Source organism: Hypomesus transpacificus, chromosome 4 (genome assembly GCF_021917145.1).
Source record: "Hypomesus transpacificus isolate Combined female chromosome 4, fHypTra1, whole genome shotgun sequence".
NCBI lineage: Eukaryota > Metazoa > Chordata > Actinopteri > Osmeriformes > Osmeridae > Hypomesus > Hypomesus transpacificus.
The window spans coordinates 5,155,256-5,181,466 of record NC_061063.1 but is presented as its reverse complement, the minus strand read 5'-3'; the positions used below and the strand labels follow the sequence as shown (position 1 = coordinate 5,181,466).

Here is a 26,211-nt window from a genome sequence, read left to right as displayed (position 1 = left end):
TTGAAGCCGATCAGATATGGTTCAAACGCTCCTTAACTCTCGGTCTGTGTATCATTCTGTCTGTCTGTTTGTCTCACTTCTGCCTCGCCAATTGGGATACAGGAAATGGATCTCGGTTGGTTGACTGGAGCATAACGGTGGCTGGAAGCATTGCTATGCAATATTATAATTGGACTATTTAAATACAAGAATCCAAGTGAAATCTGCTTCAGTCTAGCTTCCCTTACAGCACAGATTGATGCATAGGGGTTGCTTTTAGGTTGAGGAAAAAAACAAACATAAAAAAGCACTTCAAAATAAATACATACAATAATTAGAACACACTATTACAATAAGGATACCAATATGAAAGTATCATGTGTATCATGTATCATGTGAACTACGTAAACAAACAAATACACACAGAATAATACTCAGTTTTATATTATTTGAGTTAACTTCAACAAAAGTTTTCATTTTAAAGTTACAACTTAGTTAAGGCACCAGTTGTGTCCATTCAATGGAAAGTTTCCCCCACCCCATAAAAAAAATAAGTTTCTAGTTAAATCCTTCATTGTAATATTATAAGGCCACAATCATTGACAGCAACAAGACATTGTGATAAGTTCCAGCATTAGTGATTAATCTCCACTAGTTGTTTCAGCATGTTAACAGTTTGATCGAACCCAGTCAAAATACAACAGCATTGCACTGTACAGTGCATGATATGGTACAGCAATGAAATTTGCTACTGAACGGGGACAGGTCGTTCACACACACACGATTGGAGTGTCACCCACTTTGACGACGACCCATACTAAAGATATGACCCAGTCATGCCGAGCGGCCAGCCATCAGCTTTACTATGGCCATATACCATAACCAATTAGCATACACAAGACTAGAGTAAAACAGGGTTTACGACTAGGACATGCTTGGAATAACAGATAGCTATAGGGACCATTAACAGCCAACGAGAAGAGCAAGGTGGAAGATCTATCCCCCTGGCTGGTGTGAGGTGTGTTAACATGGACATCAGTGGAGAGAGGACACGGTGGCAGGCCTGACCCTCCCACTGGGGGAGAGCTTCTGGGCTTTCATGTTGAAAGACGGGTCTTGTTTGGGTCCTGCGTTCACACTCTGTGCCATATATGAAACAGTCTTTTTGCTCCTTCTATGACAAGGAATCTGTGCAAACTCAATCCTAACGGATCAAACACCAAGCTGATCGAGAATCAATAACTTTGTATTGACTGGTTCCAGAGCTCAGTTTCACCACATGGTCACAGCATCTGGACAGGAGCTTCGTGGCATGAGTGTGGAGGGGGGGGTCTTCCTGAAGAGCCGTTGTCACCCCCCTGCCGCCTTACATGTTTACTTCTACATCCACACGTTCAGATTGGCCTGGGCTTCTCAGTCAGACGACTTGTCCACGTGTCATTTTGCAAAGTTCAGCTAAGGCACAACATGGGTGATAGATGTGGAGTGGATGCATAGAATCTGAATAAGAGTAAGAAACCTCTGCTGTTTCCCCAAATAACATCATTTGACCTCTAGTAGGTACTGCAGTTGCCCTTAAAAAGTGCATACTGCTGCATGCAGTACGCATACATTCATGGAACATGTTGTCATGGCACTGCTCACTGAGCTGGCGTAAACAGGTTGGTCTGCTGTTGTATCTCAGCGGCGTACGGCTCTTTGAAAAGCATACTGCTACCAGATATAGCAGGATATCCTGTAATTTTTGGCATAATAAATTAGATATGCTATGTATTGGGACATGCCATTTTGTTTCTGGCATGCTAAATAGTATGGTAGTATGGGTTTCAGAGAGCAACATGTTCCATTTAGTTATACAAAAGGTGTAGAATCCAAAACTGCTGTTCCCTGCTATGGAAAGTCAATTTGTGTCACCTTTGCGTTCAACAGAAGTGATCAATTGAGGGCTTTGGGAACACGATCAGACACAAGATGGATGATGGTAAAGTAAATAAAGGAAAGTGAGGATGTTATCCAGACTATGTGGAGTCACTTATTTTAAGACTTATTTGTTTTTAGAAATAGGCCTCTAAAGAAGACTGTGTCATCTATGTAGAGTTACATTGCATTGACTAGAACTGTATATATTTTTTTTTAATCATTCGTTGTATAAGTGCTGAAAGTCCACCATCAAAATAAGACTTGAAACTCTCCCATCATCAGTACTTCGGTACGTCACTACAGAAAGAGGTAGGAGGTGTTTCATAATGCCAAAAATATATAAATAAGAAAAAAAAGAAAGAAAAGAAAAAGGTGTTTGGCTCCCTCTAGAGGTAAGGAGTGATATGATCAGTTATTGAAAAAGAAATCTAGAGTCTCTGAAAAGGACTGCAATGCCAAACCCATCCACCACCACCGGTTGCTAAGTGGTCATGAGTTGGACAGATAAAAAAGGGGGAAACTCACGCATTTGAAATGCACAGGTTATGACCACTTGTCAAGAACAGAAGTGTATGATGGTGCCATATCCTGTAGATTCCAGTCCCTCCTCTGTTCCAGGCTGTCTCTCCCATGTTAAACACAGTTGTATGGCCCCCCAGCTAATTGCTTCAAGACGTTTTCCAAAGCTGTCTGATACGTACCAATTCACAGTCACAAGGTCCACCAAGGCAGGCAGACATTTGTGTAGTTTGCTCCAAAGAAAGACAGACAGACAAGGGTTCAACAAGGGCTTGTGTTCTTCATCCCCGTCAATCATGACTGACTGAAGGTGCCCTGGAAGACTATCAAAATAAATACAAATACCTGAATAGAAAACGTGAACCTGTGTTTGAGTCTGGTTCAACAGTGCTTTAAGATTCTCCAGGCTTCTCCTGTACCCCCACCCAGGAATAAGGTTTTGGTTGTCCTGTGTCGTCCCCATGGATACCTTTTTGGTTGTTCCGTGTCCCTCCAGGAATAAGGCTTTGGTTGTCCAGGATTCTTCCATGCCCCCCAACTTAGGGGTAAAGTCCTGTCTCCATCACTGGGGTAAGGTTTTGGTGGTCCCATGCCTCCCCCAGGGGTAAGGTTTTGGTTATTCATGCTCTAAGCCCTCTCCTCAAAAAACCACTTCTGGAGGGCAGAGTCAGAGCAGGGACGTAGGCCAGGGGCTGGACTACCGTTGTCACTCTTGTCGATGGCCTGAACGCACTTCTGGGTCATGACATGGTAGATGGTCCCATCCTGAACAGGGAGAAAGATGGGGGGAGAGTGGAAGGAGAGAGTCAGAGGGGGGGGGAGCGTGGAAGGAGAGAGAGTTAGAGGAGGGAGAGGGAGGAGAGAGAGTTAGAGGAGGGAGAGGGAGGAGAGAGTTAGAAGGGGGTAAAGGGAGAGAGAGAACAAGAGGGAGAGAAACAGACGGTAATCACTTTGTTTCCAATAGTATGTGGAGTCCACCACCTTATCATTCTCTTCCCCACTCTTTTTCCCCCTTCCCTTCCGCTCTCTCTATCTCTTTCGCTCCCCTTCTACCCTCTCTCTCCCACTATCTCTCTCTATTCCTCCCCCTTGTCTCTCTCTCCTTCTCCATTTACATTTAAATAGTGTGGTGTTCACCACAGGTATTAGCATGCTTGGCAACACTCAACAGCCTGACTCTAAACACAGCCAAGATGCTTGGTGAATAACAGAGCAGGTCTGTACCATGTCTGCCGTTCACCGTCAGGGAGCACGTCGTCCTACTAGTGTGTGTGTGTGTGTGTGTGTGTGTGGACTGAGAGATTACAGTCTGAGGTTAAGAGCCCTGGAGGATGTCAAAGAGTTTTTGGTGGAGGAGGAAGAGAAGCTCAATGTCAGTTTTTTTAAGCCACCTCTTATTTGTGCGTCGTCACTTTGTTCCTTTCTTTTCCGTTATCTCGTTCCACCCCTTTTTGATGCTTTATTTGAAATCACAATTTGTATTTTATTTTTTAAAGAATTCCACTGTACTGAGCATACACATATGGGTACAGAAAACATGGTCCACCAAACAGCCACACACACACACACTCCCCATCCTCCTCCTCACCTCTCTGAAGACAAACTTCTGCTCCTCCGGGATTGGCAGGTGGGGTTTCCTGCACAGGTGCACCGTCAGGTAGGTGGAGACAGCGTCCCCCACAGCGCACCCTGCTGGCTCCCTGGTGTTATAGCGGAGCTCCCCCTCTGTGGAGGCCTCAAAGAACTGGGGAGAGGGAGGAACCAAGGTTAGCGTCAGACAAGCATGGATGGGTGCGTGTGGGTGTCTTTTTTAGCCACCTGGTTTTGCTCCATGCCGTGGCAGGAGTGTGTGTGTGTGTGTGCAGTCTACCTGGTTTTGCTCCATGCCGTGGCAGGAGTGTGTGTGTGTGTGTGTGTGCAGTCTACCTGGTTTTGCTCCATGCCGTGGCAGGAGTGTGTGTGTGTGTGTGTGTGCAGTCTACCTGGTTTTGCCCCATGCCGTGGCAGGGGTAGAGGATGACACGGTGACCCACCAGGTTGTGGTCATCAGGAGGGTTGTAGTCAAAACAGTGGTTGGTCATTCCCTTGTTCCTCAGCTAGAGGGCGACACACATGAGGAAAACAGTTGAACGCTTGCTGTTGTCATAAGAGAGATGTGTGACAGGGGATTTAAGAGACACTCTCCAGTCTAGAACAACTGAGTCTACCGTAGACCAAATCATGTTCTTTAATTTATGACTCCATCCATTTAAGGCACGTCCCCTAAAAGATCCTGTCAATTAAAATCTTTCAGTTAATTTCAGTCAAATCTAATTCAAAGAGTTCTTCTCCTGTCCATCAGAGATATGTTGGGTTCTCGGAGGTACAGAGGTTCTCCGGGGGTTCTCCTCACCATGCCAAACATGCCGGGTCTGTCCTCAGGAATGTGGATGTCTGGATAGATGTTCTCCAGGTACCACTTGAAGTCCTTACAGCCCAGCTGCTCTCTCAACTTCCTTCTCTCCGTCACGTCTCCAAAGGCCTCCTGGAAACGGATAGGAACAAGGGTTCCACCTTTGAGCTTTACAACTACAGTAGGGTAGAGATGTCAGTGGATTTACTGTGATACCCCTGATCAGTCTGTTTTAAACTAAGAGGGACTAGCTCATTATGAATGATCCATGCTGGTTGACCATGAAATGGCAGACAACAGTGTCATCTACAGGTAATATTTAGAGACAGATATAGGAGGGAGAGGGAGGGTTATTTTGTGCGTGTGCGCGTCTGCGTGTGTGTGAAAGACAAGCGCTGACCCCGCTGGGCAGAGAGAGATGGTGAGTGTGTGTTTCGAAGGCTAGAGTTTGGCCTGGCAGTGCCTGTTTGGCACAGCCCACACCTCTTAAGGAGATGAGGGCCACCTGATCTGTGTTTAGAGAGCCTGCGTCTTAACCACACACACTAGAGAGAGAGAGAGACAGAGAGGGTGTGTGTAAGTGAAAGAAAGTGTGTGAGTGTGTGAGTGTGTGTGTGTGGGATACACAGACACGTAGATGTGTGTCTCTATGGAAATAATACACCGGTGGGTGGAGTCAGTGTCACCTTGGGTGTCCCCAAGACGTGCACCTGTCAGTCAGTCAGTGTGAGAGTGTGTGTGTGTGTCTGTTTGTGTGTATGCGTGCACATATGTGTGTTCGACAATGGAAAAGTGTGTTTAATCAATCAAAATAGCATATTCTCAGTTGGATGCAGCTTAATGAAGAGAAGGAAACTTCAAACAAATATCCACACATTCATACACACACCCCAAGACTTCCCCATAGACACACACACACACAGGCCTACCAGACGTGCATGAGGATTGCGGTGGTAGTACAATTCCTTGTACTGGTCCATCCAGACCTCTGCAGCTCTCACACTATTGGCCAGGGCCTTGCTCCGCGAGTAGGGGGCCTTCTTGGGGAAGACGTGGCCCACGTGGGAGCAGGGGTGGATCTCCAGGCTGCCCCCGCACTGCCAGATCTTAATCAGCCCAAACAACAACAACAGCCCAAAGATGTAATTAAGTTCTTGTAATTCAATCAGGCAAACACAATGGACGCCTTTGTGAGGGGGTGTTTTTGGGAGGATTACATTTCTGGGGCTTCTTTCCTAAGGGAAATATTTGGTTTTGGATATGAACTAAAGGGCTGGAATTCTTCACCACAATTAGACTATTAAGATACTGGTCGTTTAGAAAGGGACTTTTCAGGGTGATTTAGATCAGGAAGATGTAGCTTGGTCATGGTTATTTGGAGGCCCAGTACATATACCGCCCCTCCTGCAGTGCTATTCAACATCACAGCTTTGTGTGAATCGCTACAGTTATTTCACATTGATATGGAGTCTATGAGTCTTCACCAACGGAAGCCATGGCAGCAAAAAATGAATGGGCAGACAGGAACACAGAGTTCTGGAACTTACATCATATCACATCCCACAAACATAAACACACACACAAAATACTGAGGCTAACTAGTCTTCAACATACAGGAGACTCCTTCACACCACACCACACACACACACACACACACACACACTCACCCTGAAGGAAATCTCCAGGTTCTCTCCCCCCCACACCTCCATGCCTGTGTCATACGTGCCCAGGTAATGGAAGTAGCTCTTACTGACAGCAAACAGCCCACCAGCCATGGTAGGAGACCTGGGGAGGAACACACACACACACACACCTTAATCAATCTGTCAGACTATTAATCGGAAAACTGTATATAAATGTAAATAATAAATATAATAGAAAATGCAATTTTCGTATTATCATATATGATAGTACAATCCCAAACTGGAAGCGTGTACGCATACCGGTAGTGATGTGTAGCCTTTGTCACTAAGAGAGTGGTTGCCGCAGACGACAAACCTGATGACGTCAGTTGGCGAGCGGCGTCGCCTCTGCTCGTAGTCAGGCACGGGGTGCCAGGTGAAGACCAGGCGCCAGTCAAACCCCCCAATCTGGGGCTCCCCAGGGTTGCCGAGATACTGGAAGGTGTTCCAGTCGATGACGTCAATGACGGGGCACACCACGGCCGCCGGCTCCTCCTTGATCCTGGGGGTCAGGATTGGCAGGGTGGATATCCAGGACATGTAGCAGGTGGTGGTTCAGGTACAGTAACATTCACCCCTGCCCAAACTGTGCTGGAGACCTCCCATAGGATGAGCAGCCAGGTAGGAGGAGGAGGAGGAGGAGAAAGAGTGGAGGAGGACAGCCCACGAATGAGGAATCTGACAAGTGCTACGGGGTTTCCCTACCTGTAGAGCAGGGGCTCAAGCCAGCCCTCGTGGCACTCACAGTGGCAGTCCAGGAAGGTCAGCACATCGCCCGTGGCGATGGAGGCCCCCAAGAGGCGGGCACGCACGAGCCCCTCCCTCTTGGTGGCCCGGATCAGACGCACCTTCCTGAGGCCTGAGATGTAGTTCTCCAGCGGCTGCTTCAGGTGCTCTGTAGGGAACATCAGAAGGTAAACACTTTCAGGGTGTGTCTCAAATGTTTCAGTGTGGTTCTTTGTCTGATATTGGCTGAAACTATGAGGAACACATCACTGTATAATTTGTGATATTGTGTGTACTTTTGATAAGGCAGAATTGCCACAGCCTTGAGCACACTGGTTTGTGTTTGTGGTACTACTGAGATCCTTAGGAAGCCTCACAATGGTATGACTGGTGGGACCATTTTGCAAACCAGTTTCAAAATTCAGCCAAGCCAATGACAAGCCTTTATTTATGTCAGTTAGGGTGACACCTTGTAAGTTTCAAGTTACATTATTTGACTGTTTATCAGCTAACAGTATGCCAGCTTGAGCTCAGTATGAGTTCCTGTAAGCACAAACGGTCTTGGACTTTGACCGTTTGACTGCCTGCATCTCTTTATTTCTGACACACCATCTGTTTGCATGCCTGCCTATCCCTTTCCCAGTCTTACTCTCTGCTTTAGGTTCTCCCTCTCTGTCCATGTATCTTGTCTGATCATGTCTGCAGTATGAGGAGTTTCTACCTCTGTCGCTGTAGTCGTCCACCAGCACCACCTCCCTGAGCAGGACATCCGGCGAGGTCTCCAGCACGCTGTGTACCGTCCGCAGGAGGGTGGACCAAGCCTCATTGTAGAAGGCTATCACCACTGAGGTGGAAGGCAGCGAGCGGTAGTCATAGCTGACAGCCCTGCACCTAGATGTGACAGGAAACATGAGTCCCACACCCTGCTCTGGTTGGAGTCCAACTCCGGACAGCAGTATAAAGGGTTGTGATTGGATTATCACTGTGGTAGTTCTTTGTATTTTATGGGTCAGAAAAGATGAGCTTCAACAAAGAGAGGGTTAATATGGGAGCTAACTGCATGTTATGAATACTGTGGATACAGTAGTGTGTAGCCCTGTTGTCACGTTATGGTTGTGACACAGTTCGGTTAAACCTGGGAAGCTCTTTTTAACAAACCAGCAAGAGATCCATCAGGGCCAAGTTACCTTTTCAACAAGATACAGTCCCCTATAAATCCTGAACAGTATTTTTTCTCAAATCATAACACTAGCATTGCGTTTGTGGTTAGGAAAATGGTTATACACAAAGACATAATTTTTGCATCATTCACGGTAAACTCATTTTCAACTTACAATGGGTTCCATCTCTCCGGTAACCTGCGGTGGAGCGATACTTTATCACTCACATAAGTGTTTATCTGGTGCTTCTGAATGCTCTCATCTTCCTTCTTCTTCTCCTCTCCGACGAGGTTCAATATGACAGCTCTACCCATTTCGCCTAAAGCATTTACATCCAACGGCGGTTTCTCGTAGACAGGCTTTTTAAGCAGTTCATTTGATACTTTTTCCTCTGAATGAACTTCTCTCCTATTCGTCTCGCCTATGTCAACCGAATTATGCCTAAAGAACATTAAATATACAATGGCAGAAACTCCGAAGAGGCAAATAATTAACTTCGGTCGGTTCCTGCGCCCGCAGACTGCCATCGTGTTGCTCTCAAACTGCTTATTTCCTCCCTCAAGATAGCAATATTTTCATGGACCCCGAGAGTTCCAAGTAGCAACAAGTACTATATAAATCGTCCATCCTCTAATTTTACTGTGACAGCCTATTGCCTACATGCATTATTGAGATCAAATGCAGGCAATGCAGTTCTTGTTTCTGTTTGCTCGCATAGGCTACAGCAGATTTGAAACCAATTCGTAGGGTTGATCAATGAAAAGCAACTTTCAGGAACAAGTTTGGAAAACATGCGGCAAGAATTCCCGTTTCAACAGCTCGTCTGATTGAACCGTTTTGCTGGCGATGCTATTCGAGGCTTTTCCTAATATGATTATCTTTGTTAGGCTATCTGTTGGATTAGCACTTGAAGACGAAAAAATCCAGGTCAAATCAAAGAGCTACGTGCATCTCGTTTCACTCTGTGCCCGAACATATCCAAATCCACTTCGGGTCCAGCCTTTCCTCCATCTTCGCACAGTTTAACATCGATTCAATGTAGCTTTACGACTTTCTTTATCATTGAGGCTGCTTACAATGAAGCGTCGCCTAACTGCCTGTTACATTTGACTGCTACACGAAAATGTCACGAATTTGCGTGTCATCCTTGCGCAGGGGCCATGCTAATCTTCTCTGTATCGTTCCAATTTTAGTATATGTGCTGCCGAAGCAAGCAATTTTCGTGTGCTACACGAAAATGTCAGCCGAACTTGACTCAAATCGAAGTTAGATAGTGAGGCGGGCAATCTTTTGCCTCTCATGATGTCACAAGGTGTTGCAATAGCCTACTACACTTATACCGGAAAAGCGCCTACAATAATCTTCATGTTGACCGAACATAATAGTCGGCTTCCTACCACAATTGTTTTAATTGTGCAATTTTGATTTCGCATGCCACTAATCGACAGTTCTACTTCCGAGTTTGCAACAAGTAGCGGTCAGAGGAAAACGCGTCACGTGACCAGTAGCGCTTTACCATTACTGCTCAAGAATAACACTTACTTCCTCTGATGAAACGTAAAATAACTCTCTGTCAGTCAGCATTGAGCACCCTTGCTGGTGGTGACTGTTTGTTTAAGGACAAGCATTCACAGGCAAAATATTTGCAGCAGTGTGAAACTGCTCCCGAATATATTGCTTTCGGTTTTGCGTAAAAACATTGTATTTGAAACAAAATATATGTATAAGCAAATTAAAATGATAAATAATTGAGGCAACGAGAAGGTAATTCGAGTGTCCTACTGTTTGATTGAGTACTCTTATTGTCAAAACAACAAAGAGACAAGGCAACCGGAGTGTTTTATTTTTCTATGCATGAGGACATCTATGGCATCTTGACAAAAAGCACTTTTTTCATAGAAGCTCTCGTGCCACTAGATGGCGCAAACACAAAGGCTCGACTGTTATCGACACTTGATATTCCCATGCAATGCAAGGATGCCCACTTAGAACCGTGTGTACATATAAAAGCGTTGATACTCTGCCAATTTAATTTTCAGTTTTAAAGCATCCATCTGCCTTCCGAAATTCACAACAAATGTCTGTTAAATGCATAAATGTAAAATATAACAAACGTCATTTTCATAATGATATTTCATAATGTGATTATCTTCTCAATCTCTTGTGCTTCATTAGTAGTTCAAACACGCACAATTCCCTTATCATTTGCATTAAATCATTTACAAAAAGCAACAGAAAAGAAAATACATCGTAAAGAGTTGTTTTCTAGGATCAACCATTCCTTAACAAATAAAAACATTTCAAAAAGCCATAAAGTGCAAAACACCACAAAAGACTTATTATATCAAATCACCTGCAGTACAAAGAAATCAACAAGCACTTCAACTGCAAAAAATAAGAATCAAGTTACATCAAGTCTTTTCTTATGAAGATCTAATGTATGTTCTTTTAGTCCACAAAAACCCCATCAAGCCCCATTAGAAGAACCCAAAGACATCCCAGTTTAGAAGGGAGGGTGGATATAGCAGAATTCTGGTGAAAATAATTTCAAGTTTGGGGAGTGACACATGATTCTTTGAAATGAACTTGTCAGATCTACGGTCAATAGCAGGAACCCCGTGTGCTAAAGCGAGGTCTGCCCGTTAGGCTGCAGAGGTCTGACTTTGAGGTGTGTCTTCTCACTGGGTCTTCCTCTGGTCAAATTCCACGTTGAGCTTAAAAAAAACTCAACAGACGTCTTCAAGTCTTGTTCCAGCCTGGAGTCCACTCCTGAGAGTCTCCTGAGACATAGTGCTGAGTCAGATCAGTGTAGTTCTGCTCCCAACAGCGTATCACTCTCCCATGATTCCACACCCTCGTTAATCTCACAGCATTCTGTACAGTCATAGGCCATACACTAATATCTCAAAGACATCACACCGTCTCAGAGTAATCTTTCACTTAAAGTAGATACTGCTTAAGAGTAAGCGTGTAGACCCAAGAGTGATTATAGAACGAGAGAATAGTATATGACTGTAGATACATTTCCTATCACCCTTGGACATTCTTAAAACATTATTGCAAGTAGAATTTGATCAGCTGATGTGTGACAGGTTTTGACATCAAAACATTGATGAGAGAATTTTTCTGCATCAGAAATGTAATGAGCTTCCTAGTCAAGGAGTACTTAAGGAAGATGAAGACCCCCTCAGGTTTCAAGGCACAAGGTTTACAGACCTGTCTAGTATAGCACAAGAGAGAACAGTCTAAAAGCGAATACAAACAAAATGTGTGTTTGTATATACAGAAATAACAATGATGGGTAGAAATATTGGCACTTCAGGTGTGGTCTGGCCTCTTTTGCATCTGACGAAGGCACCGGAAGGGATACTGTACACTGTCAAACAGGAAACAGGCCTCGTGGATTTTACCTCAGTCATGGTTTAAAAAAGTTCCCACAAGACTTGCATCATAAAAGTCCTTGCTTCGCTAAAACATCTTGTCGTTGAACTGCGAAATCTTTCTGTTCATTAAAATGCGTTTCAGGAGAACGCACCACAGAGGCCGTCACACAAGGTCAAAAGGTCACTTGCAATGTGGCTTCCTGCGTCCTGTTTCCTGTCACCACTCAAACGTCCAGCGCTGGTTCTTGTCTGCAGGGGAGCACTTCTTCATCTGGATGTCTGTGCGTCCCTCATTGGTGCGGTAGGACGTGACGCAGGAGTCGGAGAGAGGGTGGTAGATGCTGCCATCCTGCAATGTAGCAAACATTCTCACCCAACTGGAGCCCAAGGTATGGCATGCAGGTGTTCCACTTGTGTACATTACAACATGCTGCCCCTTGCTTATGTGCGCACATATGCAATGTGTGTTGGTGTCTGGGACCGCGGTGGGCGTGACACTCACGTCTCTGAACTCCCAGATGATGGAGGGAGGCCTGGGGAGTCTGTCACGAGGGCAGTGCCTCATCCCCACGTGGGTCTGGCCCTCCAGCACCTCAGCACACAGCTCTGTCACCGAGTTGAAGCGGATCTCCTTCTGTGATGTGTACTCAAAGTACTAGGACGAGGGAGGGAGGGGTAGGGTGCGCGAGAGAGAGAAAGAGAGAGTAAGAGAGAGAATGTGTGTTCTCCGTTGGAGAGAAGTGTGTCAACATCAGTCATCTCTCCTGCCTTATCCAAACCCCTTTCCTCCACCCCTGTCTCTCCTTCTCTTGACCTTGTTGACTACGACAACTAAGACGGCAAGATTTGCCCTCCTGACGGCCCATCTTAAGGTGTGTGTGTGTGTGTTTGTTTTTGTGTCTGTGTGTGTGCATGTGTTTGTATGTGTGTTTGTGTGTGTTTGTGTGTGTGTGTTTACTTGATGGCATCTCATCATGGAGAACAAAGCCATAGCCATCTCCATCACCAGGACATAAAAATACTAACCCCGCCCCCCACCACCACCCCTCCACCCACCAACTCATCATCCAGGTGTCTTCTTCCAGCCTGTCACAAACCAAACAACAATACCACCCTTGGTGCCCTTTAAACAGCCACAGGTAATCAATCTTCACCAATGCTTCTCTCTCCTCTCCTCTCATCTCTGCCTCTGTCCTCTCCTCCTCATGCATCTTTTAGACTGAGTAATGGTTAGTTTGGAATAATAAGAGCCGCCATCTTCCCCTTCTCCATCTCCTCACGGTCCGTGTGTCTGCCTCAAACTTATTTACCCAGTCAATCATTGGTGCCATTCACCCATTCATGCTGTCCTGGCAGGGGACAAAGCTCAATGTAGCTCATGTATCTTTTAAATGGAACTAGGTCCCAGGAGACCGAGAGACAGAGACCGAGGTTCTCGTTTCACATTTGGCAGTTGTGGAAACATTGATTTTGGTCCGTCACACGTGGCTGGTTGTGTGGTGTGGTGGTGATGAGACACCTGATGCTCAGAATGCTTTGATGGGTCATCAGATCTACAAGGGTTGTGGAGGAGATCCATGGGTGGGAAGGGGGGCAGGTGAGACATTAAATATACAACATAGAGAGATCATTATCTAGGCTTTGAATAATCCCACAAGAACTCCAACATTTTCACCTGTAATGTTTAAACTAGTATATAGAAAAGGTTGTTAGTTGTTCAATGTTAAGAGGGAGGGTATTTATATATAAGTGTAAGCAGCAATATAAGAAACGGTATAAGAAAGCGTGGAGCTCCTCTGTGTTGAGCTATTGGAACTGTGGCTTGTCTTCCTGTGTGGACACCAGATACTGTTGACATTCACTTCATTACATCTACCCAGCCAGTCATCCATCCCAGAGACATAAGGTCAAGAGAGGGATATGAGAGAGTGGGAGAAAGCAGAGAGGGCGGGGCGAAAGGAGAGATTAAACAGAAGTGCAATTCTATTCACCTGGTTGCCTCCCTGTCCGTGACAACCGAACAGAGAGATGTGCGCTCCTGTAGGACTGTGCTCTGGGGAATTGTAGTCCAGACACTCTGAATGGATCCCAGAGTTACGAACCTGCAAGAAATGAAATATTGAAACTATAGTACACCCTTTACCCAGTGAAATCCATCTTGCAGTATTCATACTACTGTAGAAGGTCACTGAAAACATGTGCATCTTCACTCAGCTCATCCAAAGTGCAAGTTGGGGAAACTCACGGCTCCGTGCCAGCCCTCTCGGTCCTCAGGAACATGCAGGTCAGGGTAGATGTTCCTCAGGTACCAGTCGAAGCTCTGACACTTCAACCTGTCCCTCAGCACAACCCTCTCTGAGATGTCCCCATAAGACTCCTGTGTGAGAAACACGCACAACGTTAATTCCAATATTCCTATATGTTTAATGTATGCACCTCCCTGCCAAAGTAAATTCCTTGATTGTGCAAACATTCATGGCGAATAAAATCCCTTCTGATTCTGATTCCGTTCCTGAAGCACTCGTTTATGGTGATTAGGGTGATCGGGTTTGTGTGTGATCATTGTGTGTGAGTTTCCTGGTTATCCCAGTTTACATCCTGTTGAGGACATCGCTGCTTGTTGAGTTTGCTTGGGTGGAGCTTTTGAAGCAGCCAACAGGGTGTGGGCAATGTGCACAATTCTGATGTTGGGAATGTGTTGCAGATGTTTGTCTAGTTCTGGGTGTTGCCTCATTATAAATCCACAATGTTCGAACAACCCTCTTGTCAAACATAATTCAACTGAATTAAACTCATCTATCATTATAAGCAAACTGTTAAACTAGAGGTATTGGGTAAGGCTACAGATACAAGTATTTATTTTGGGGCGGCATTATAGTTACTTAATACATAGTATCATATATTCTGTTATACATTGAGTGTTGTGTGTAATATACTAAATATTTAGCTAACAAACCATTAACAATTCAAGCCATTATCATGGCAACATTTACAAAAGTGCAAGTTGTGGTAGTAGAGCTTAGTCTACATAAGGACACCCAAACTGTCACGGCTCACGCACAGAGGTAGACCCAGATGCAGACAGCAGAGGTAGGTAGATAGGTAGCAGTTGTTTATGAGTCCAAATCGACAGGCTGACTTAGGTGATGGACAGGCAAGGTTCGGTACACAGTGGAGTCTTGATAAGGCACAGACAGATGGCAGGCTGAATCAGGTACTTGATAGGCAGGGTTCAGTACACGGGTAATCTAAATACTGATACTGGGAACACTGAGAGAAACTGGCTGGGACGACTCGGGAAACACACAAGACGAACTGGCACAGGACAAACATAACCCAACTGACTAAATATCCCGCTAACGAGCAGACGAGGCACACCTTGAGGGGGCGAGGCCAAACAAAACAGGTGAACACACACACAGGATTTGACACAAACTATCCAATCTCCTTTGACTGGACAGGGTCATATTTAGCCACCTGGCTCCTTCATTCCCTCAGCCGGGGTAATTTATGGTTTGATCAAAGATCCCTGCCATTAATAATGAATATTTTCAGAGAGGTGAAACTAAGATACATGAAACTTTGAAGTCAGCCAACACTGAACCTGAGAGGCTTGGCAAGTACACACACACACACCTGACCACAACAATAAATCCTATGACTGTGTGTATGTGTGCTACTGCTGCTGAACCATAGCACCTTTATAGCTTTTAGAGCTAATGTGATTTCAATTAGCCTGGCTTCACATCTAAATAGATTCTCATGAAAAGATAATGACATTAAGATCCGTCAGAAGTCTAAAGTAAACGATAGACAAAATATGACACTGAGCTTTCGATGTGCTTTGTGGAAAGAACAACCCAGGCGTTGTCCTAGGTAGTGCTGTACATGTTGACACATCATGCTGCTATAGAGGAGGAGCGGAGGAGCTGGATGAGGAACATACTCATGGTGGCCTAAGAACTTAGCAGAACTTGACACACAAGAGTGTGTCTGTGTCTACTACCGCGCACTTTACAAAGTACACTGCAATACAGTGCACTGCAAAACAGTGCACTTACATATTCAGTGCACTCCGTCGCTGATAAGTGCTGTCTCAAATGGAACACTTACATTAAACACTTGGTGGAAGTGACGGACGCAAATCTGCTTGCGACACCCGCAAAACCTGCCAAAATGAACGCGCTTCTCCACTCAAGTGGAAAAAGCTGCCAAAAGGGCTCCTCCTTTTCCGCTACGTAGCCAAGATGGCACCCGTTTAGGGCGAGTAGTGTCCATCGTTGTACACTGTTTTTTTGGACCGTTTGCAGTGCGCCATCCTGGTACTTTCAGTGCACTGAATTATTCTGGTTTTGTGAGTGACGCGCCCTAAGCACTGAAAGTCAGTGCTCGAAGTGCACAGTGCGCGGTAGTAGACACAGCCTGTGGATGTTACAAAGCTGCCACGTGCCAAAATTTGCAAGTCTCTACTAGCCTTTACTAAGTGATCACTTTAATAATAATAATCTAAATGCGAATAGCAGGACCATTTTCAACTCCGGTCCAAGCCTATTTAAACATATTTGAGCCCTAGTCTTGTATTTTGCCATCGGTCCATTTGATTTCATTATCATGAGCTATCAGAATCAAGTAGCAAGTCGTATTTGAAAATGTGATTCCAGCCATGGTTCATGCGCTGTTAACTGCTGTTTGTGAGCCATTAGCTGAGCTAGCTGCAGTACCTTCCGGGCCGGTGGGTTCCTGTTGTAGAAGTGCTGCTTGTAGGAGTCCATCCAGACCTCGGCGGCCCGGACGGTGTTCTGGAGGAAGTTGGGCCGGGCGTAGGGGGCCTTCTTGGGGAAGACGTGGCCCACGTGGGAGCAGGGGTGGATCTCCAGGCTGCCCCCGCACTGCCAGACCTGGGGAGGAGACAGGGCAGGAGCGTTAGTGTGTGTGATATGTGTTCATATGACTTATTCACTTTCTATGAAAATGTGGATAATTAGACCATTATAGAGTAATGTGGATAATTACAAATGTGGATAATTAGACCATTATAGAGTACTACCAATTTAGGGAATAGGTGGGGGGGTTCAATCAAGAATTGTATAGGTTACCTCTATTTTCATGACAACAAAATTACTCACTCAATCATTCACATGGCTCATAAGGAATGCTTATGCCCAGGATTAATGACATTGTTGAATACCCAATAAACCTGCCTCAGATTCTTAACCCCCATGCTGCCACTGAATACAAATCCCAGATAGTCGAAATCCCAGTTAGTTGTTGGGACCAACTGACAGCATGCGAATCTCCTCCAGGACCTCAGATTTCTGCTATCTATTTGCGTCTTTTAATTGCTTGTTTTCCCACCACTGCTACACACATCAGGAAAGCTCCCCTGGAGAAAGGGCGGTCATTCTACTCCCTAGTTTACATGTAATAACTGCCTGCTTGAGTTATGCTCTAAATTAAAACAATCTTGCTCTTGCTATAACATATGCTAAAAGCCAGAGAAAGCACCACACATTTACACTTTAACATACCAAACATTTCTGTTTATGGCTTATTTTCTTTGTCTTCCCAAAACACAGTTGTAAACAATGCTGGGATTATAAATGATGCATGGTGTCCCAGTGAGAGCTATTTTATTTCCACATCCATAATAGATCACTCGTGGGGACAGCCCATCCATCTTTCCTTAATACACACAAACAAACGCACAGAAAGTCAATCTGTGCCCGTTTTACTGACACAGACAAGTGAAAGGGGACGGTTGCATGGTTACAAGGCATCTCCTATTATGTAAGTTGCGATGCCGTTTGTGGTGGCAGCAAGCAGACACTGTGACTAAGACAACCACTCACAACAACTGATAATGACATGTTTGGACATCTATTTTGGGGAAGGCAGATACAAGATCCTTTTTGCTTTTGTTACAATCCATTTTCCGTCCCGGTCCAGTCCTCAACAAACATTTGAAGTCAATCGTAATGTTTGGAGAAACGGGGAAAAACGATGGAGAAATAGGGAGGCAACGTGAAAAACTAAAGAACAATGAAAAGATCTGAAAACCCAGACCTGGAGCTTGTGGCATCCCCAGTCCTGACTCACCCTAAAGGAGAGCTCCAGGTTCTCTCCTCCCCACACCTCCATCCCCAGTCCTGACTCACCCTAAAGGAGAGCTCCAGGTTCTCTCCTCCCCACACCTCCATCCCCAGTCCTGACTCACCCTAAAGGAGAGCTCCAGGTTCTCTCCTCCCCACACTTCCATCCCCAGTCCTGACTCACCCTAAAGGAGAGCTCCAGGTTCTCTCCTCCCCACACCTCCATGCCCATATCATAGGTACCCAGGTACTCAAAGTAGGCCTTGCTCACAGCAAACAGTCCACCCGCCATGGTAGGAGACCTGAAAGGGATGGTCAGCTTTATTAGACAGCTACTGTGGTCAATCAGATCAGAAATGCAACACAGATGCACAAATAGAGATATTCACTCGGTTCAAAGCATCCCATTTCATATAAGAACTCATATTCGTTCAAAGGTCCTCCCGTTTCGGTCGTTCGACCAGACAGGCACCAACCTAATGGGTTCGATTCGAGACTTGCGTCTGTTGCGGTCGGCCTCGGGGACGGCGTGCCACTGGAAGGTAAGCCTCCAGTCGAAGCCCCCGATCATGGGCTCGTCCGTCTGCATGTAGAACTCAAAGGTGTTCCAGTCGATGGTGTCAATGACCGGACAGACAATGGTGCTCTTGTTCTCACCAATCCTGCAAACGACAAATGCAGACCATATGAATTCCTAGAAACCGGACATGGTGTCCAGTTTCAATCGTTTTTCTATAACACAAGCACACAATATTAATCACAAAGAGTATTTATTATGTATCCACATTTCTCTCATGTTTTAGTGGTTTCTCGTTCTAAACAGGTTATGCTACCATGGAAAAATACTTGTGAATACGTCCTATCCGTCTGAGAGCGTTGTCCTTGTTTCAGGATCAGCGTTGTGACGCACCTCTCCAGCAGAGGCTCGATCCAGCCAGGGACGCACTCGCAGTGGCAGTCCAGAAAGGTCAGGACGTCTCCTGTGGCGTAGGTGGCGCCGATGAGCCTCGCCCTCACCAGCCCCTCCCTCTTGTTGGTGCGGATGAGGCGCACGCGCTCCAGGTTGCTGATGTACTCAGCCAGCTGAGACTTCAGATAGACTGGAGGGAGAGGGAGAGGGAGAGGGAGAGGGAGAGGGAGAGGGAGAGGGAGAGGGAGAGGGAGAGGGAGAGGGAGAGGGAGAGGGAGAGGGAGAGGGAGAGAGGGAGAGGGAGAGGGAGAGGGAGAGGTGTTATAAAAATGAGATTGATATGAAATCAAAGGAGCAATGAAGTGGGATCTTTCTTTGCTCCCATGCTCTGTGAACACACTGTACAGCATTGTACAGCAGAAGACATGTTCTACTAGAGAGAGAACGAAGGTCAAAGTTGTTATTATTTCTCGACTGTCTCTTTTTTCTCTCAGTCTCTCCTCTTGTCTGATTTATATTGCTTTCAAAAGAACAATGTTATGCCATTACTGTCAATGGGGAAAAACAAATTCTCTCGACTCTCCTGAAGGACATTTATGATGGATTTTATAAAGGAGAGCGTGATGATCCCTCCTTGTCTTTTCATCAGCTGTGAACACAGCTGATCTGACAGTGGCATGGCTGACATTCTTATTGGTCTCAGTGGTTGAGGGAGAGGAAATTATGTCATGTAAGTGAGGTGAGGTCAGCTGAGGTAATAGCCATCTAGGTAACGTCATGGAGAGAAAATCATGTTGCCAGCAACCCAATTATCTCAAATATAAACACCACATTCAATTCAAACAGACAGTCTGAGCAATCCCCTTCTCCCAGTTCTGATCCTCTGTTTCTTTAACAGCTTTTATGTCTTCTGTCTTTCCAGCTGTCCTACTAATCCGCCTTTGCATACCTGTCTGTCAACGGCTCACTTAGACCTGTTATTGAAAACTGTTAGGTCGGCACGTCAGTTTGGGGAAGACATTGTGAGACATGCCCACAAGATACGTCGGTTAGTTACTGTGTCAGTCATCTGGATGATCTTTATGCCTCACCCATCTTCATTCTATTGTATTCTAACTGCTCATCTCCCTCTGTGGTGGGGCGTCTCACCTCGCTCGCTGAAGTCGTCGATGAGGATGATCTCCTTCAGCAGGATGGCGGGGGTGGACTCCAGCACACTGTGGATGGTCCTGAGCAGGGTGGACCACGCCTCGTTGTAGAACGCTATGATGACGGACGTGGTGGGCAGGTGACGGTAGTCAAATATCTTCGCTCGACACCTGTAAGACAATGGGGGTGGACAAACTAGTTGGGCGGGTTGGAGCAAAAAAACAACGAATGAGTTCAGAGTAGACTTGAACACCAGACCCTAACCATGATTCCAAACCCTTAGCCAACAACGTTATCTAGACGTCGGGGAGTTAACCGTGTCCTTCTCAAGCTGCATGTGAGCTTTTCTGTTGGCTGGTGCAGGAGAGGTGTTAGGCTTGGCTGCTGGTGCTGACGCGAGGTCTGAGGCTGGACACGGGACTACGAGAGGAGAGAAATCCCACCAAAGCTCCACATACCAACAAAGCTCTCAGAGGCCAGAGAGAAGAGGGGGGAGACAAGGGGGGAGGGAGAGGGAGAGGGCTTGGATAGAGGAAAGGACTGAAACACCAGAGGATAAAAGAGGTGAGAAAAAAAAGGTCCTTAAACAGAGGGGGTGGGAGTGTAAGTATACTACTCTGTCTATGTGTAGTAACAGAAGGGTTCACCGGTGGTTCTGGCCTCATTCCAAGCCAACCACAGGCCCAGACAGATTCCCCTGTTGACTGTAAAGTCAGTGAAATGTAAGAGGAGTTGCATTTCTCAGTAGAAACACATTGAAAAGTAACAAAAACATGAGATGAGAGGAATCCAAAGCGTGTGGTGTAAGTGCTCAGTCTGCTGTGGTCTCATTAAAAACGTGTGGCAGCTTGTGGAGTTTCTTATCTGTTTAATCTGTAGGTTAGACATGATTACCAGATTCCCTCTCCAACCATGCTGTCATCACTCCTCAGAAGAACAGTTTTTAATGGGAAAATCTGTGAGGTGTCGAGACCTTCAGGTTTAAGGTTAGAGTTAGGGGTTTGGGTTAGTAGTGATTATAGGTTCCATGCATCGGGCTAAAAGGTATGAAACGGAAACAGTTTCTTTTCAGTTCTGAAATGTGGAACCCCACACACAGACTTTACGAATCTACTAGATTCATGGTATTCATCCATCCCATCACAGTTTCAACACTCTTTCGTAAACAGCACTGATGCCTATTGGGAGTCGTTACACAGCTCATTTTGAGTGATTTCTTTTTTGGGGGCTAAATAAAAAGAGGGAGAACGCTCTGTTTTCTAGGGAACATTCTCATTGTCCTGTTGCAAGGTCTGGGACTCATTAGTAGGAGAGGTGGGGTGGGAGGAGATGTGCACTGGTGCAACTGCTCAGTGGTCTCTAGACGGGTCTAGTACTTTCGCCTGTTGAGCACCACAGAGTGGTGGTGGTGACCTGATCTAGGACCAGCTCGGCCACCCAGGGGCAACAGGAAGATACCAGCCTACATCAGTCGGCCTGTGTACTTACTCGTACATCCTGTTGTCCTGGATGTGTCGATGCAGGGAGATCTTGTCGCTGACGTAGATGTTGATGGCGTAGCGCTCCACGCTGTCCTCCTCCAGCTTCTTCTCCTCGGGCCCCAGGTTAAGCCTAGTGGCCTTCCCCCACTCCCCGGGCGCGTTGCTGTCCGCCGGCGCCTTCACGTAAACGGGCCTGGTCAGCTGCTCCGCCGCCCTCCCCCCATCCTCCCCCCCCAGCGAGGCAAACTGCCGCAGGGAGCGTCCCCCACCATCCTCTCCCGCGGCCCCGGAGGCGGAGGAGGACGCGGGGGCCAGGAACACGTAGGCCAGCCACAGGACGCAGATGAGGAAGAAGGTCTTAGTCAGGAGGTTGAGCTTGCGTGAGCAGCGCACCCTCATCGCCGGCCTCCTTCTGGCGCCCCCTCTGGCCACGCAAAGTAGTGAAGTAGCGCTACACAGTGGACACTACAGTGCCCAAGACAGAACTCTCTGTGGAAGACGCACGCACACACACACACACTGTTCAAGACAGCTAGAATAAAGAAATCAGCTAGTCTTACTACTGGTTAACCATTCATTAAGAAACCAAACTTCATGCATATCGTTTTTCACTCCTGTCAAGCTAATTTGTTTAGGCACCACCATTCTTAGCCATTGAGCTAACTTCATCACACTCCACCAGTGAAATAACGCTCAACAGTATTTACATCTAAAAGAGGAAAACATGTCAGGGACAGCTTAGCAAACGACCGCATCAATGATAATAATCATCATCTGGGGGTCAGATGGCTGAGTGGTGAGGGAGTCAGACTATTAATCAGAAGGTTGTTGGTTCGATTCCCGGCCGTGCAAAATAACGTTGTGTCCTTGGGCAAGGCACTTCATCCTACTAACCTCGGGGAGAATGTCCCTGTACTTACTGTAAGTCGTTCTGGATAAGAGCGTCTGCTAAATGACTAAATGTAAATGTAAATCCACCGTTGATAAAAAAAAACTAACTTAGGGCCATGCTAAAACTGTCATTAAATAAACTTTTCAAAAAAGTTAAATCAGACTGAATAACACTGCAGTGTGTTTCCTTATCTGCGTTTTCTTTGGCACACAGTCTATATAAGTAAGTATAAACTTGCAACTGTTTATTTTGTGTAGGTTCAACTTTTTGAGTAGACAACTTTTCTTATTTTTTCAGTGACTCTTTTCTTGCGTTGCCCATTTAAGCCCTCAAACTCTCACAACATCTCACAACAACCTTTAAGGTGAATGAGCCGTCCAAGATATATCCTCTCCCCTTAAGTATGCCAGTTTATCAGTGTTAAAACGGAACTACAACTGTCCTGATTGAGTGTAATCACTGCATCAATATTTTAGCAGGGTACTGTAGCTCTACCATGGTAGTGACAGACTAGGGCTGAATAGAACTGAAATACCACCCTCCCCTCCTTCACCTGCCTGGACCTTTCAACCCCTTAGATATCCCTGATGATGGATTATGTTCACACACACACACACACACATCTGCGTGAGCGCACACACACTTGTAGTGTCTGTCTCCCTACCACGGAGCTGTCTGCATTGTCAAAACTGGATTAGGAATAGTTAGGGTCTGTGGATGTGTGTGTCATGGCCACGTCTGTGTTTGTGTTGCATTGTTGAGTCACTAATTCCGAGGGCTCCTGCTGAGCCCCACTAAGGCTTCAGCGGGCTCCTTTCACAGACCCGCCCCCTTCCAGGGAAGACCGAGTCCTGAACTTACACTACACAAAAAAAAATGGCTGAGCGGTGAGGGAGTCGGGCTAGTAATCAGAAGGTTACCGGATTGATTCCCCGGCGTGCCAAATGACGTTGTGTCCTTGGGCAAGGCACTTCACCCTACTTGCCTCGGGGGGAATGTCCCTGTACTTACTGTAAGTCGCTCTGGATAAGAGCGTCTGCTAAATGACTAAATGTTAATGACTAAAGTTATCGTGATAGTCAAATCTTGGTCTGAAAGTCACCCCTAGACAAAGCTTCTAGAACTTCCACCTAGCTAAGCCAATGTTCTAATGGTATCGATATTGGGATGGAGATGGGTTGGAGGGCCACTTTTCTGTCTGTGAACTAATGCTCAGTGGTCTAATACAGTCTTGCACTGTACCGACATCTCTTCTGTCCAGGGTGGTGTGCGCCTGAGCACTCAGCACCTAATCTTAAGAAAGACCTGGCCACGGTAGCAGCTCAGGTGGATGCTTTACTAGGAGTTCAGTGTGGAGGGTTTAGTGTATACTGCAGTACACAACTACATGGAGAGACATCCCATCCAGACACCTTGTGCAGATTTGTAAAGAACAAGAGATGCAGTATTGACATACAACCCATAAGCTTTTGACATGTCAGCCCCACCCTAAATTCCTGGAACCTATTGTATTCAAAGGCTGTCATTAGACTGAATCGGGTTGAATGTCATTTTGACATAGATCACACATTATGCTATGACACATCAGTACAACTGGTGTTCCTTGTAGTACACTGTGAAACATTCCAAAGCTTCTTGAACATTCTATTTGCCAGGACTAGCTGAACAGGACTTCTGGAAAACCTGTATCTGAGAGGGGCCTATATACAGTCAGAGGTCTTAGCCAAAAGCCCCTTTTAACACATAATAGAGAGAACTATCTCTCTTTCTTCACAAACACAAACAACTCTCTGCTGATTACACTAAGAATAAACACAGTCAATAAGCAGAGAAACCATGCAGAATCATACAGAGTTCAGAAATGCATGGACGTCCGACACACTGCCTCTGCCCATCTCGACAAATGAAATGATATTGTATTAAGAGCTCAACCTTGTTGAAGGGGAATGACCTACAGCCAGACCTGTTATGGGGGAGATTCTTAGAATGGTAAACTCAACGACACATCAGAGGAACCAGCTATTCACTAGACCTGACCCTAAACCCTAAATTAAATAACCTGTCACTTTATAGTGACAGAAGTGGCATGCAACATTAGAGTATATGGTTTAAACAAATGTATTACTTAGGTAGCCTACCTTGCTTTACAATCACGCCTCTTATAAACCTCTGACAAAACTATTGTATATAAGTAGGCTAAAGAATAATCAAACTTCAAAGCCATATCAAGTAATTTGGAAGTTAGATTTAATAATCTCACACAGAGCCATTTAGAGGGTAAAATCCCTATAGACCTATGTGAGAAGCAATAACAATCTCCGTGCATGAATTTATTGGACGGGGACACACTGTATCATTTTGTCACTCATGCAACTACCAACTTCTGATGGCGAACTTGCTAACTTACTTCATACTAACAAACGACATCGCTGCAGTAAGATACATAACTCAATTGCAATAAAACTGCCACGAGTTCTCTTCGTGTAACGTGAAGTTCTTAAAAAACGAAAGCAGCTCACAACACAAAACCATCATGGAACAAATAAATGGGAGGTTGTATCTGATAACTGTGTCGGGCACCACTCATGAATTAAAGTTAATTCATGAGTTAAACTAAATACGTGAATCCTTAACCTACCTTCTCTACATTCCATGCTCTTTGCAGCAACTGTTGAGAGTTCGTGTCATTAAATCTGACTGGTATGTAGATGTTGCAGCGGTCAGCATACCCACATCCTTCTTTCCACGTTGACGATGTTAACTTGCGCTGTTAGCAAATAGGGCTAGTCTAAAGCAACTAGCTTGGCTTCCGCCGGCGGTCACTTTTGAATACCCAGTAAAATTATTCCTTCGTGCATTCTTTGGACAATGCTGAACACGATATGATGAGAAGTTAACTATGTATATTAAGCTATGCTATCATGTAAAACTTCGGAGTTTAAGATTTTTTTGTGGAGAAACGGAGCTGTCATTGCCTTGGACCAAAGATCATCAGGAAGTTTGAAAAGTTGGTCACGTGACGATTTCGTTGCAGGCAGGGAGCAAATGTATAGTAATGCCACTGTTATAATAATGCTACCGAATAATGATGTGGTTTTAGGCCTTGACTTTAACCCCAGTTTGCTGCTGAACAGGGTCGTAAATTACAAGGATATTATGTTTACCTTTCATAAAACCTTCTTAGTGTCAATCCATGGGGTGCACTGTAGCCTACTAGGGAAATTCCTAGACAGATAAGATAGGGGGATGAGAATAAAATGTGAGATATGGAAGTCATGAAGGCATTTATTTTTTTCAAATGGGCAAACTCGGAAGGACAAACCTTTAGAATCTGAAAGCACTAATGCATCTCAATAAGTACCCTCAAGTATGCTACGGCAAGTTTCCAGATAAGCTGCCTTTAATGTGACATAACCATTTCTCTACCAGTTTAATTGATGTCATAGGGCAGGATTGTGTTCCCACTGCTCAGACCGGACCTGCTTTACCCAACACACACTGTGTCAAGCACCATTTTAGATCATTGTTTGGCAGACACCTGCAGCTGCAGTTCCTGACACTGTGCCAGTTTTTTTGTCTTCCTCTCTTTCCTTTACTTCCCCCAGTTAAGAACAATTTACGCATCTCTCTGTGTGAGTAGCGCAGTCTGGTACAAGGGAGGTGTCGTTTCCATGATAAATTCTCCAGCCTACATAACAATGAGGACTCTTGTACAGTCTTTTATTTCAAACTTTTCCCAATTTAAGCAGACAGTCCATTCACAGCCATTGCAGCCATTGCATGTTAAAAAATAACCCTCTTCGTTTCCTTCTACTAGTCCTTCGATTGAACAAAATATTACAAATATTACGCCTTAATTCGAATGAGCACAGTCTCACCATCCATGTGCCATTGCAAGATGAGTCTGTGCACCATGGGACAGGATATGC

The 26,211-nt window shown here is 45.4% G+C and overlaps 2 protein-coding genes and 1 pseudogene across 2 annotated transcripts; all 3 read right to left on the bottom strand.

Moving 5' to 3' along the window:
- Positions 1–400: 400 nt before the first annotated feature.
- galnt12 (UDP-N-acetyl-alpha-D-galactosamine:polypeptide N-acetylgalactosaminyltransferase 12) lies at positions 401–9,940 on the bottom strand. The gene is made up of 10 exons (XM_047018664.1): positions 8,553–9,940; positions 7,940–8,109; positions 7,198–7,387; positions 6,809–6,994; positions 6,478–6,595; positions 5,740–5,916; positions 4,811–4,942; positions 4,401–4,514; positions 4,007–4,162; positions 401–3,183 (listed from the first exon to the last, which is right to left on the bottom strand). The coding sequence occupies exons 1-10, from the start codon at positions 8,903–8,905 to the stop codon at positions 3,046–3,048; spliced, it is 1,734 nt and encodes a 577-aa protein (XP_046874620.1). The 5' UTR covers positions 8,906–9,940; the 3' UTR covers positions 401–3,045.
- LOC124467636 lies at positions 9,499–9,595 on the bottom strand (annotated as a pseudogene).
- A 258-nt stretch (positions 9,941–10,198) lies between the features above and the next one.
- poc1bl (POC1 centriolar protein homolog B (Chlamydomonas), like) lies at positions 10,199–25,294 on the bottom strand. Its single transcript, XM_047018663.1, has 11 exons — positions 24,921–25,294; positions 21,398–21,879; positions 19,910–20,079; positions 18,761–18,950; positions 18,327–18,512; positions 18,035–18,152; positions 16,483–16,659; positions 14,007–14,138; positions 13,753–13,863; positions 12,264–12,416; positions 10,199–12,110 (listed from the first exon to the last, which is right to left on the bottom strand). The coding sequence occupies exons 2-11, from the start codon at positions 21,787–21,789 to the stop codon at positions 11,979–11,981; spliced, it is 1,761 nt and encodes a 586-aa protein (XP_046874619.1). The 5' UTR covers positions 21,790–21,879; positions 24,921–25,294; the 3' UTR covers positions 10,199–11,978.
- Positions 25,295–26,211: the final 917 nt, after the last annotated feature.